General features: G+C 39.2%; 2 protein-coding genes across 3 annotated transcripts in view; both read right to left on the bottom strand.

Annotated features, from left to right (window-relative positions):
• The window catches only part of PTTG1IP2 (PTTG1IP family member 2), a 41,047-nt gene extending 31,767 nt beyond the window's left edge, over window positions 1-9,280 (bottom strand). Inside the window, exon 1 of the mRNA XM_045793304.2 lies at window positions 2,833-9,280. Coding sequence (XP_045649260.2) covers window positions 2,833-2,980 — 148 coding nt within the window. The 5' untranslated portion in view covers window positions 2,981-9,280. The remainder of the gene's footprint in view (window positions 1-2,832) is intronic.
• The window catches only part of CDK14 (cyclin dependent kinase 14), a 924,301-nt gene that overhangs the window by 879,583 nt on the left and 29,905 nt on the right, over window positions 1-14,813 (bottom strand). The window lies entirely within an intron of this gene.

A 14,813-nucleotide genomic window follows, 5' to 3' on the forward strand; every position in this document is an offset into this window, starting at 1 on the left:
AGACAAGCTGATTCTAATGTTTACCTGGAATGGGAATTGTTTTAAGAACAGCTAAGAGGGAAAAAAAAAATGGGGGGCAGATCACAAGGCTTTATATATTATAATTCTCTATACTGTAGTCTTTTATTTTATACACTTGATCTGTTCATTTCTGATATACGCATATAAAGTGATCCCATGTGGATTTAACTTGTCAAATGCTCTTTCTATTTCTATCAACTTTTGCTGCATCTATTTCAAAACTATGCTGTTTGATGAACAAAGCTTCATATGTCATCTTCATGTACTGTGCTATAATATCAGCATGGACTATCACTTCTACTTAAAGATTTTCTTTTACTTAAATTCTGTTTTATCCAATATTAAGATTGCTATACTTGCTTTCCTTTTCAGTGGCATTTTTGAAAGGTATATTTTATTCCATCAATTTATTCTTTGTTCCCTTATTTCCTCGAGTGGTTTTGAAGCCACACCTCCTGTTTCTACTTATATATAAGCTATTATTTAAAAATTTTTGAGAGATAAATTTTATATGCCTTTTTTTTCCAGTAGGCTCCATATGGGGCTTGAACTCATATTCCTGAGATCAAGACCTAATCTGAGATCAAGAGTCAGATGCTTAAATACTGAGCCACCCAGGCACCCCTTATATGCCTCTTTATAATCTTTGCCTAATCAGGGTCTACATTCTCTATCTATATATGGATCCTAATATGCTTTTGCTTTCTTCCTTTTCCTCTCCATACCACTTCCCAGGTAAATATCATCAGGAATTCTAATTACTATTAAATATTTATGAACCATTATTAAATTATTATTATATTTAAATTGTTGTTGACTTAAAATCATTTAAAATTAACTCTAAATTTTATTGGTCTCTTTGTTTACTACTCTTTCTTGAATGCTACAGTTTCCTTTGGTTCATTTTCATTTTTCTAAATAATACCTTGGAGTATAAATTTCAGAGAGGGTCTGATATCAATTACTCTAACTATATATAATACAGGAAACTTAGTATTAGGAATTGGGTGTACAGGTGATGGAAGAAACTGAAAAGTCTATGAGAGGAAAGACAGTGAAACCCCACTTCCTCCCAGATATCAGCACCTCCTAGGCTAGAAGAAGAGGAAGGAGGCAGCTATCAGAGCCCAGTGTAATATGCATACTTTAGAGTATAAATGACAAATATTCTTGGTGTGTTCAACTATGCCGCTTTGTTGTTTGGTTGCTCCTGGTGAAAGAACATCTCTACATTTTAGTATGTTTTTTTACTCATTCATTAGATATTGGGGGAAAAGATTCCTAACCCAAAGTTCCAAGTGTAACTTCATAGGAAATTGCTTACTGAGCTCTCAGATGTAAGTGAATATCAGGTTTAAAAGTTCTGGGATCAAAGCAACCCCCTTTGTGGTAGGTCTCACTTGTTGTGGTATCATTCACAGAGTCCTGTGGGAAAGGCCTATTAATCTGAGTGCTAGGAAGGATGGAGGCAGGGATCACAGTAGGGGTCAGAATAATTTTCTCAGATTTGGAGCTGAAGGAATGATGTCTAAGAAACCATGTCCCTGTTAGATGGGAAGGTTGAATGCAAGCACAAAGGGGAAATGTCTCAGGCTAGGAAGCAAACTTGGGGGGTAGGGGGAGGCCCAGGACAGGCTGAACCAGACTTTTCCTCACAAAGGGAAACAGTTTCCACAGAAACATTGATCAGGGTTGGTCAGCCCTAGAATTGAGCTAACTAGAATCAGAAACTTCAGTCTTTGGAGACCAGACTATGGTACCTATAATTCTTGATTTGTTTTTGTCTTTTCCCTTTTAGTTCTTCATCAGCATTTTAATTAAGTCTTTAGAAAAATTCCGGTATGACTCCAATTTGCTAGGGAACAAAAGAAAGGATTTGTTTCTATGCTTGGACTATGTTTTTAGGCACTGTTTGTGTGGAGACCATGGTGGGGATAGTACTAGAATACTGTTCCCTCTTCAAGTATGTATGGGGATAACCAAGGAATCAAGAGAGAAAAATCTATGGGAAAAATGAAACCAAAGTAAACAAGCTAGGCCTTTTGATTCAGCCTCTCCCTCTTCCCCATCGTCTCAAAGGGGAGTCTCATTTCAGGACAAAGCTGAGAGCTTTCGGTTTGGTTTTAGTAAGGAAGACCAATTTCCTTACAGATATTAACATTCTTTTAGACGCTAGAAACCAGACAGCAGTAATTCTTACAGTCTTCATACAAATAGTAATCTTGGCTTTACAGGGCATTTTCCAAGTAATTCAAATCCTGTCCTTATTCTATCTATACAATTTCAATTTAGGATACAAAAAACCTTATTCCCAGGTTCATAAATTCAACTCAGCATAAATTTTAACGTTCCAAAATTTCTTCAGCTGTGGAGGAAAACTAAGGGAAGTCTCCAGACCAAAGCAATTCTTTCTTAAGACACAACGTAAGCAATTTATTAATTAAAACCTTAAAACATTAGCCATGACTATTGAGCAGAGTATGATTAGCTAATTTACAGCTTATTCACAGCAAAAATTTTATATGGTATACAGGTCATGCAAAAAGTGAAGGGGGAGTGGGGCACACACTTTCCCAAATTTTTAAACTGTTTGAAACCACTATTCACATTTCTGACAAAGCAAATTAATTCGAGTCCAATTAAATTCGATTTCACCAAAAACATCAAGAGCCCTTAAAAATATCTTCCCTCCAACACTAAACAGTAACTTTAGAGATGAAGATTTCAGCCTGCCAGAGGGGCACAACCGAAAGGAAATATGGCAACAGTGGCGTGTGTAGGGCATCAGCCTCTGGGCTTGGAATGGCTCACCATCATCCAAAGACTTTGATCTCTGCTTGCCCCTCTGTCTGGAGATGTGGGAAAAATGATTCTCAGAGAAACTGATAAGCAGCTGAATGAGAAAGAGGGAGAGGAAAACTGGCAAGAGGATTTGGCCCCATGCCCGCAGCCAGCACATTGCTCCTCCAGCTTGCGTTCCGCCGGCTCCAGGCCAGTTGGACCGCGGTGGGAACCAGGTACCAGGTTGGACAGGCGGACCCCTGACGGTACTGTGACCAGGCCAAATCACAGCACCTTCCGAGGCAGCCCCTTCTGAGCCCTGGACCCCAGCATAATTCGCAGAACCTTAGAACTTGTAGTGTTCCAGCCAGAACGTGGAATGCTGGTAATACAATCCTGGCCTGCCCCGGGATCGGGCTTCCTAGAGCCCTGACCACTAGGTAAAGTTCTCCCACTGGACTTGTCAGATCCCTGCTACCCCATTGTTTTTGGAACAAGGCCTGCATTCTAATGCCCACCACTCAGAAGCATGGAAAGCCATTGTACCCTTCTGTGCTGTTTTCCTCAGATATAAACAAAGCTACCATCCACCCCACCCCATGGGAGTTGCTGTGCCGCACATAGCAGTGAAACAGACAGCTCTGTAAATCCTTGATCTTCTCCTTGACTTGTCCGTGGGCCTTTGGCACACTTTGATGTAGTTTCCCAAAGTATGCTATATTTTAAGATGAATATCTTTTACTTTCATAGTTGCAGATTTATTTATCTATTTACTTGTTTATTTTTTAAAAGATTTATTTTTTTGCCGTGGGCCTGTGGCATGCTTTAATGTAGTTTCCCAAAGTATGGTGTATTTTAAGCGGTATGCAGATGGATATCTTTTACTTTCATAGTTGTGAATTTATTTATTCAAAGATTTATTTATTTTAGACAGAGTGCAAGGGGGCGGGGCAGAGGGAGAGGGAGAGAGAAACTTAAGCAGACTCTGAGCTGAGGTGTGGAGCCAGACATGGGTCTTGACCCTGAGATCACTACCTGAGCAGAGGCCTGAGCCCAAACCAATAGTGGGCGACTTAACCCAATGCACTCCTCAGGCACCCCTGTGAATTTATTTTTAATGTGTATTGGAAAGCTGTAACCAGTGGGTATAGTGATATAATGGCAACAACATAAATTTTTAAAATAAATCTATGTTAAAATGTCAAGTTTCAGAAATATAAATAGTAGCACAAAATTTAAAGGATACAACAAAACTGCCAAGGTGGTTCCAGAATGACTGAAATTTGAGGAATGTTCTCCCCATGAGGGAGTGGGGAGAAAGTATGGGGCATGAAAACTTGTGCTTCACTGGGCCCTACTTGCTTTGTTTTTCAAAAAATGAGTGATGGAGTTGTCCCAAGGCCTGGCATATTGATCTAAATTGCACCCTGAGGACTATGACCTAGTACTGATTATAAAGATGGAGATGGGCAAGCCATGAGCAGAGTTTCAGGCTTTTTCCTTGGCTATCTGCAATGCAGAGGACAGACCAACCGAGGGTTATTAGCTATAATATGAAAAATACTCTTATAAACTGACAAGAAAAGGACAAAAAAGAAGAAAAACAATGGGAAAATAGGCAAAAGATATAAAGACACTACGCATAGAAAGGCATATTCAAGTAGCCAATGAATGTGTGAAAAAATATTTCAAAATATGCTGGTACTAGGAAATTGTAAACTGAAGGAATAATGAGCTAGCACTTTGTATCCATCAGGCTGGCAGAAATATTAAAACAAAGTTAATACATATTGCTGGTGAAGATATGGAGAAAAGTACATTTTTCCTTTTTGATGGAACTGTGGATTGTTATAATGTCTATGGAAAGCAACCTGGAAACAGCAATTAAAATTAAAAATACATATATTCTTTATGTGCATGTTTTTGTTTGGCAATCTGCCCTTCACCACTGCTCAATTCTTACAGTATGAATGGGGCCCCAAAACCTATCCTACAAGTGAAGCATGAAAACTAGACCTGAAAAAAATCAGAACATGGTATTTCCCAGGCCACCATGAGGTAGATAGGTGGGCACATGACTCACGCTGGTCCAATCCAAGTTAATCTCAGGGCTTTTGCTAGAAATGCTAGGACAAAGATGTTTATCTTTCTCTGGATTCAAACTTGAAAGGATTTAATCCCCATAGCCGCTAAAAGCCATCTTGAAACCATGTAGTGTGTGGCTGTGAAAATGCCCTGTTTAGAGCCTAAGTGACTGACGGCCTCGGCTATTGTCTCTCAGATGTTCCATCACGTTCATGCCAAAGCCACGCTTCCTATAGGCTGCTCTCAGCCAAGACTAAACGTGGTAAGAACACTAATCCAGAACACCTCTAATGGAAGATTTTGGCTTGAGGACTCCCCATCAATCCAGTTACCTTTCTTAGAACTAGGCTGAAATTCTTCCAAACAAATCTTCATTTTTTCGCCTTACCTTTAGAGGTGTCATCCCTGTATCACTGTTTGAAGGTTCTCTTTACCTTCACTAGCTTCCTTTCTGTTATCTTTCCCAACTGTTTCCCCAGTAAAACTTGTGCACTTTTAATCATATCTTGGCAGCTGATCCTTGAAGGATACAAATTAACACAAATACTACTAGAAGTTTTGAAGAAAACAAGTGGTAAGGTAAAGCTTTGAAACTGGTTCCGTTACTATCCAATGGGTAAAAATGATGCCATCTTGAGCAGTATGTGAAGTATGAATAGTCACTGGAAAGTGATGACAGATGAATTGCTAAAAAATTCACTGGTGGTAAAATATTTTCCATCAAGGAAAATGATCTGGTGGAGAGGAATGTCCTGGCAGGTGTAATGATTCAATCATTTGAAAGATATAGTGGAGCGGTGCCTACAAGGACAGCAGAATGGGTTGGTTATAGAGTTGTACTGATGCCCTACAGAGTGGTAATGAGAAACCAAGGGCTACTGACTAGCAGTTAGAGACTAAGTGTGAAAGCCAGAGGATCTCTTTGGTAGCCTTTATCCCCTATAGTAGGAATGGACACAGCTAAGCAGCAGACTGAGGACCTGATAGTGACAGAGTTTCAGAGACATTTATGTGTTGAGCCAGGCAGGTCTCATGCTAAGGCCAGAGTTCTGGCTGGGAAAGCTTGGCTGAAACATGGCTTCTGTGTTTAAGTACCACCACCTGGCTTCTATTACTTTGGGACCCTCATTAATTCCATGGGTAGTAATGAGCCCAGTTCTACAACTGTCTCTACTGTCAGTTTTGGTTTATGGAGGAGAGATACTGAACTTCTTAGTGATGCAGTTCTCTTTTTACCACCATATTCCTGATGGCCCTGGTAAATAGATGGATCCTCCTAAGGATGTGATGTTGACTCAGCAGGTCCCCCTAAAATGTCAGAGCTTGTGGAGGTGGACTCCCCATATGCTGGGAGTCCCTACTACCCCTTCTCCTGGCTGATAGGCCAATAACTAGAGTTAAACTCAGTAGAATCCAGATGAGAGACAGACACACTGTGTCTGATAAGAGAGGAAAAAAATTATATTTCATGAAATAATTCGCTTGTATTGGCAGGAGTCAATGTGTACCACTGATAACTGAATTTTGAAGATGCTTATCAAGGCACTGGAAAGTTAAACTGGGTAAGTAAGATTTCATCGACTTGGGAGTACTTTCATAGGACATGGGATTTAATATCCTAGCAAGACCCCAGGGGATGGGGCAAATTCATTGGTACGGTGACTTTTAGAAGCCTGAAGAAAGTGAGGGCCAACCTGGAGGAAAGTGGTAATGCCTGAGTTGCCTACACAGAAGGAAGAGGAAGGAATAGAAAGGTTGAGAGAATTGGGCTTACTGAACTAGATGCATTATGTGAGGCCAGAAAAACCACCAGATGATTATGTTCCAGGAGAGGGTCCAGAGAAAACATCAAGGCCATTAGGAACATGCTGCTAAGAGGGCATTAGTGTTTAGTGATGGCTCTCCAATGCAGGCCAAGACTGATAGTAGAAGCAGTCATGGAGCTGGGCTTGCTTATAGCCAATGGGAATGATGGAGCTCCCAAAGTAATAACGGTCAAATGGTGGTACTTAAACACAAGAATTCAGAAGGTCACAATAATCAAAACAACAGCCAAAGTCAGAGGGTCAGAGAATGGGGTCTTGAATCATAGGAGATGGTTCAAAGAACATGCCATTCCTTGGGGTAGAATAGAGGGGCATTAAGCAAGGTGGTGCTTAACATCCACAATCAGAAAAGGGCAGGAATGGAAGAGCAGGAGGCTGAGGGTATAGCTTCAATAAAAAGTCACAATCCCTTGCTCAGCTTCCAAACTTGACCCAATTTTCAAATCCAGAACTCATTGACTGAAGAAGTGTCCAGGTTCTAGAAAGGACTCCATGAACAACTGCATCAAAAATACACTATAATGATTCTCCCAGTCCTTCCCCATTCACTACAATTATTTACCAGAGTGGCTGTAAAGTGGAAAAAGAGGAGTACCTGACATTTTGAGGACTTTTATACACAGGACCTGAGTTGACATTGATTCATGGAGACCCAAATCATTACCGTGCCTAATTCTGTCTTGGCATCTGCTTCTCAAAGGACTCTACCTCATAGGGGAACAGCTAGCATGAGAATGGAGTCATTTCAGAACAAACAGGATCCTGCTGATCCATCTGGATACTAGATCAGACAGACCCTGGAGTCAATTTGTTCTATTATCTGAGTCAGTAATTCCCCTTTTGCTTAAGCCAGTTTGACTTATGTTTTTTTATGTCCCTGGAGCATTCCTTCCTTGAAAGCAACATATTAAGATTCCTCAGAGGAAGGAAAATGATGATAACAGATGTGATTATTGTTCTTAAGCAAGGTCCCTGTCCCTACGCTCTTTCCTAGAGCTGATCTGAATATCTGCAATGAGGAAGGGAAATATATAAGTCTACAAATACCATGTATAAAGCTCCTTTGTTCATAAATCAAGCTTGCTATCTTGCTCTTTCTATCCATATATGCATTTCCATATAGGTATATATACATATATACACATACTACAAAATGAACAAAAATTATGTTTATCCAAATCAATAAAAGATAAGGGGAAACTTTTTAAAATATTGTCCCAAATTAAGAAGAGAAGATTGTGATTGTTGTCTGATACAGAAAACCCATAATTTTCAGGGCAGAACAGCATAAGAGATCAGGACACTCTCTCCCTCAGAGTGTCACTCTGCTGTCCCTAACTATAAGCCTCCCCTTGTCCAAGTGTATACCTCACCAGCTCTGAATCCCTGAATCTGTTCAGATAATTGCCACATCCTACCACAGGCAGAGAGTTGAGAAAGTGATGTTACCACCCATTATGCCTGAAAACCTTGCACTGACCTCAGTATCTTGGCACCTTATGAATGAGGTTTCATTGCTTCATCTCACCCAGAGAGTACCATCTGCCCAGAGACATAGCCCCAAGTCTGGCTGACTTGGAATCAACAATCTCACACACTCCTGACATAGCAGTTGCCCTTATTCATCACCCTCTCAAACCAAACTTAGATGATGACTTTGTTTACTATCTCAGACAAAATGGAACCAGTCAAGAGGAAATCTAGACTCTACCTCCGCATTTACCCCAGTGCCTCCACTCTCATTCTCTGCTTTTCTGCCTGTTGCTATAGAGGAATTATTCATGCTCTTATTCAAAACCAAACCTGCCCCAAGGGCACTAGATCTCACCTTCCACATCTCGCTAACAACATTGCTCCAACAACTCTGCTCTTCTCCTCTTCATCCATGTGCTGCTGACTCATAAGTTTATATCTCCAACTTGGACCTCTTCCCTGAACTCCGGTCAAATATATCAAAATACCTATTCAACATCTTAAAACAATGGCAAACAAACATTTCATCTCTACATAATCAAAACTTATGGTCTTTCTCCCAACAAAATCAACCCAAGGAGGTCCACATCAAGACACATAGTAGGGGCACCTGGGTAATTCAGTCGGTTGGGTGTCTGCCTTTGGCTCAGGTCATGGTCCTGGGATAGGGCCCCACATTGGGCTCCCTGCTCAGCAGGGTGTCTGCTTCTCCTTCTCTCTCTGCCCCTCCCCTGCTCATGTTCTCTCTCTCACTTGCTCTCTCTCTGTCAAATAAATAAATTTTAAAAATCTTTTTAAAAAAGGAGGAAAGAAGGAAAGAAACAAAGAAACAAAGAAAGAAAAAAAGGCATCCAAATTAGAAAGTAAGAAGTAAACTGTTTATATTTGTAGATGACATGATATTATATATAGAAAACCCTAAAGATTCCACCAAAAGCTGTTAGAACTAATAAATGAATTCAGTAAAGTTGCAGGACACAAAATCAATATATAAAAATCAGTTGTATTTCTACATACAAATAAACCGGTTTTGTGGTTACCATTTAGTTTGTATATAACATCTTCTATATATAGCAGTCTATGTTACGTTGATGGTCGCTTAAGTTTTTTTTTTTTTTTTTTTTTTTAAGATTTTATTTATTTATTTGACAGAGAGAGATAGCCAGCGAGAGAGGGAACACAAGCAGGGGGAGTGGGAGAGGAAGAAGCAGGCTCCTAGTGGAGAAGCCTGATGTGGGGCTCGATCCCAGAACGCCGGGATCACACCCTGAGTGGAAGGCAGATGCTTAACGACTGTGCCACCCAGGAGCCCCCCGATGGTCGCTTAAGTTTGAACCTATTCTTTACTCCTCTCCTCCTCATGTTTTAGTTATACGATGTCATACTTTATATCCTTTTATTTTGTGAGTCCCTTGACTGATTTTTACAGATACACTTATTTTTACTACTTTTGTGTTTCCTACTTTTTATTACTCTTGCTTATGGTCTTTGCTTTCCACTCTAAGAGTCATGTAGGGCTGGTATAGTGGTCATGAATTCCTTCATTTTTTGTTTGTCTGGGAAACTCTTTATCTCTTCATTTCTAAATGAGAGACTTGCTAGATAGAGTTTTCTTGGCTGCAGATCTTTTTCCTTTCAGCACTTTGAATATGTCATGCCATTCTCTTCGGGCCTGCAAAATTTCTGCTGAAAAATCAGCAGGTAGCCTTATGGGGTTTCCCTTGTATGCAACTGCTTTATTTTCTCTAGCTGCTTTCAAAATTCTTTCTTTATCATTACTTTTTGTCATCTTAACTACTATGTATCTTTTTTTAAAAAAGATTTTATCCATTTTTTTGAGAGAGAGCAAGCTAGAGAGAGAGAAAGCATGAGCAGGGGGAGGGACAGAGGGAAAAACCAGTAGGGGAAAAAAAAATAGAACAGGTCAATGAAACCAAGAGCTGGTTCTTTGAAAAAATCAATAAAATTGATAAACCTTTAGTCAGATTCATTAAAAGAAGAAGAAGAAGAAGAAGAAGAAGAAGAAGAAGAAGAAGAAGGAGGAGAAAACTCAAATTCAGAAACGAAAGAGGAGAAATAACAACTGACACCCCAGAAATATGAGGGATTACAAAAGAATATTATGAAAAATTATATGCCAACAAATTGGACAACTGGAAGAAATGGATAAATTCCTAGAAACATATAACCTCCCAAAATTGAATTAGGAAGAAATAGAAAATATAAACAGACTTATTCCCAGCAATGAAATTGAATCAGTAATCAAAAAACTCCCAACAAACGAAAGTCCAGGGCAAGATGGCTTCATAGGGGAATTCCACCAGACATTTAAAGAAGAGTTAATACCTATTCTTCTCAACTATTTCAAAAAATAGAAAAGGAAGAAAAACTTACAAATTCATTCTATAAGGCATGCAGACACCAAAGCCAAAGACACAACAAAAAAAGAGAACTACAGCCAATATCTCTGATGAACATAGATGTAAAAAACCTCAACAAAATATTAGCAAACCAAATCCAACAATATATTTTTAAAAATCATGCACCATGATCAAGTGGAATTGATTCCCAGGATGCAAAGGTGGTTCAGTATTTGCAAATCAATCAATGTGATACATCACATCAACAAGAAAAAGGATAAAAACCATATGATCATTTCAATAGATGCAGAAAAAACACTGGCAAAGTACAACATCCATTTATGATAAAAACCCTCAACAAAGTAGGTTTAGAGGGACCGTACCTCAGTATAATAAAGGCCATATATGAAAAACCCACAGCGAATATCATACTCAATGTGAAAAACTGAGAGCATTCCCTCTAAGATCAGGAACAAGACTAGAATGTCCACTCTCACCACTTTTATTCAACACAGTACTGGAAGTCCTAGCCACAGCAATCAGACAACAAAAAGGAATAAAAGGCATCCAAACTGGTAAGCAAGGAATAAATCTTTCACTATTTGCAGATGACATTATACTCTATATAGAAAGCCCTAAAGACTCCACCAAAACTACTAGACCTGATAAATTCAGTGAAGTTGCAGGATATAAAATCAATGTATAGAAATCCATTGCATTTCTATACACTAATAATAAAACAACAGAAAGAAATTAGGAAAGCAATCCCATTTACAGTTGTACCAAAAAAGAAAAAAATACTTAGGAATAAACTTAACCAGAGAGGTGAAAGACCTGTACTCTGAAAACTATAAAACATTGATGAAAGAAATTGGAAGGTGACACAAACAAATGGAAAGATAGCTCATGCTCATGGATTAGAAGAGCAAATATTGTTAAAATGCCCATAACACCCAAAGCAATCTACAGATTTAATGCAATCCCGATCAAAATACCAATAGCATTTTCCCACAGAACTAGAACAAATAATCTTAAATTTGTATGGAACCACAAAAGACCCAGAGTAGCCAAAACAATTTTGAAAAAGAAAAACAAAGCTGGAGGTATCACAATTTCAGATTTCAAGTTATACTACAAAGCTGTAGTGATCAAAACAGTATGATACTGACAAAAACAGACACATAGATCAGTGGAATAGAATAGAAAGCTTAGAAACAAATCCACGATTATATGGTCAATTAATCTTTGACAAAAGAGGCAAGAATATGCAATGGGAAAAAGACAGTCTCTTCAACAAATGGTGCTGGGAAAGCTGAACAGTTACATGCAAAAGAATGAAACTGGACCACTTTCTTACACCATACACAAAAATAAGCTTAAAATGGATTGGAGACCTAAATGTGAGACCTGAAACCACAAAAATCCTAGAAGAGAGCACAGGCAGTAATTGCTCTGACATTGGCCATAGTGACATTTTTCTAGATAGGTCTCCGGAGGCAAGAGATAATACAAGCAAAAACGAACAGTTGAGACTACAGAATAAGGGTTAATAGCAGAGATAAATTTTATCTGAGTCACCCATTTGTATGGCAGAGCAAACATCTAATTACCAAACATCTGCTCTTCATCTTATCACTCTGTGAAGTGCATTCCTTTGCTCTGAAGTCCCAGAATCCTACCCACTTCTCCTTAGTTAAGGATGACATATATACCTCATTTTGCCTGACTGTCTTTGGAACGTCCATGTCTGCGTGGATTCTGTGGGCATACACTATTACATTTGATTTCCTCCTGTTAATCTTTCTCAGGTCAATTTGATTCCTAGTCCAGCTAGAAGGACCCTTGAAGGGGACAGGAATTCTTGTTCCCTGAAATTCTCTATGAAATTTGTTCTTCCCTCCTGTTTTCTGAATTTGATTCACAGCATTAATATCCATCCAGTCACCCAGGAAAGAAGTCTCAAAGTTATTCCTCATTTTAAGTTTTGGAACAAATTTCTAGCCTTTTCCTAATGTTAACAGACATTAATTGCATTAATTATGATCCTTTAGTCACACACACACACACACACACACACACACACCATTTTTTTCATTAGCCTCTTTCACTAGTCTTTTGTGGATTATTGTCTGTCAGTACATAAGAATATCATTTCTTGTGCACATGCAAAATTTGTTCTTTTCTTTTTCCTTTGCATTTTTTCCAAATCATCTTTACTCTTGCCTTTATCCAAAGCAAATGTGTGCCTATTAAAATAGTTTTTTCAACTCTTTCACAGCTTTTGCATTTATCAGGTAGATAGAATTATTGTTTGTAAAACAATTTAAAAATAGAGAAAAATAGCTCTTTTAGGTTTTGGTCACCAATTTCAACGTATAGGTAGTGGGAGGAGGGTAGTCCCCCAACACCAACTAACAATGCTCTGGACCTCAGCTAGGTTTTTACAATTCAACTCAATTCTGACACTATCTACCCAGAGATAGCATCAGATTCCACAGGTTAAGGGTTCAGTCCTACAAGACTGTCCCCACAAACTTCACTTACCAATCACAAACCCAGGTTATCACCTGTGCTTCTGACCAACCTGCCATAAATTAGAGGTTCCCATGACCTCCCTCTTAAGTTTGATTAATTTGCTAGAGCAGCTCACAGATCTCAGAGACACACTTTACTTACTAGGCCACTAGGGATGTCACTCAGGAACAGCCAGAAGGAAGAGATACACAGCGCATGGTATGGAGAAAGAACAAAGAGCTTCCATGTCCTCCCCAGGCATGCCTCTCTCCCCAAATCTCCATAGGTTCACCAACCTGGGAGTTCTTTGAACCCAGTCCTTTTGAGTTTTTACAACGGCTTCATGACATAGTCATGAGTGATTAAACTTTGCCCATTACCGATTGTTGCGACCTCCAGCCCATCTTCCTTCCCTAGAGGTAGGGGTGGGGGGAAACGGAAATCACAGTTCCAACCCTCAAATCACAGGGTTGGTTCTCCTGGCTACCAGCCGCATCCCTAGGTGCCTTCTAAAAGTCACTTCATTAACATAACAAAAGACAACTTTATTGCTCTCTTCACTTAGGAAATTCCAAGGTTTTTAGGGAGCTCTGAGCCAAAAATATGGATGAAGACCAAATATATATTTCTTATTATAAATCACAATATCACAATAGCCAACAGACTCAAAAAAAAGAACGATGCACAGCCCTAAATGACTGATATGATTGCTAATGCCACCTGCTGGCGGCAACAGAAACATGCTTTTAGCTGGGATAGTAACTTTGTTCAGGTTTACCAAAGTATATGTGTGGAACATTTAAAGGTAAAGGAACCTCCATATTATCTTTCTTGACTTTCTGTATTCCTTCTTTCTGTGTCAGTCAAGACTCCAGCAAGAGGGTTAAATGAAGAGAAGTCAACTAGAGGACGGAATAGTGAGGCATGGGCAGGAATAACAGGAACAAAGGATGGTGGAGTACCCAGGGATGACCACCAAAGAGAAGCTATTACCAGTCCTGGAACTGAAGGGGTAAAGTGGGGCCAGAGAGGCCACTATCTGGAGAGAACTAGAGAGGGACTGGCTGATAAGAGCTGCGGTCATAAAGTTGGGGAAACAGTTTGGCTGAGGGAGCAGAGGGAATGAATACCCTGATCTCTCTCTTCTACCATCTATCTTTCCAAAGCCAGAGGGACAAAGAAACTCGGGTAAGGCCATCTGTAGAGGTCAGGGCAGGGAAAAGAAGGGTGCAGAATGGATTTGGAAGGTGAGCTGGTAAATACCAGGGTAACTTTCCTTCAGAAAATGAAATGTCCTCTCCTTTGATTTCTAAATCTGTGTGCGCATGTGTACGTGTCTGTGCCTATGTGTGTGTGTGTGTGTGTGTGTGTGTATAATCACCTTGTATTACGGATACTTATTTTATGTATTTGGCGCTCTGTATTCATCCCAGATTGAGTTCTTACATATCTCATCCATGGTGGTAAGTTTGCCAGTACCTATATATATATATATATATATATATATATATATATATATATATGTACTGAGTTCCTCCTATATATATATATATATATATAGGAGGAACTCAGATATAAACATTTTTTTAAAAATAAATGAATGAATGAATGAATGAATACTGTCTGCAGGCTTAAAAATCTTGCTGTAGGTAAAAAGGGCAAATGTAGTCTATTTTATCTTATGTCTTTATGCCCAGTGAGTTTCCTGTGGTTCCCGAATACAATAAGGCAAGCACTATAGTTTTTCTTGATC

This window comes from Ursus americanus, chromosome 3, assembly GCF_024610735.1.
Source record: "Ursus americanus isolate L20-20 chromosome 3, mUrsAme1.1.p, whole genome shotgun sequence".
NCBI lineage: Eukaryota > Metazoa > Chordata > Mammalia > Carnivora > Ursidae > Ursus > Ursus americanus.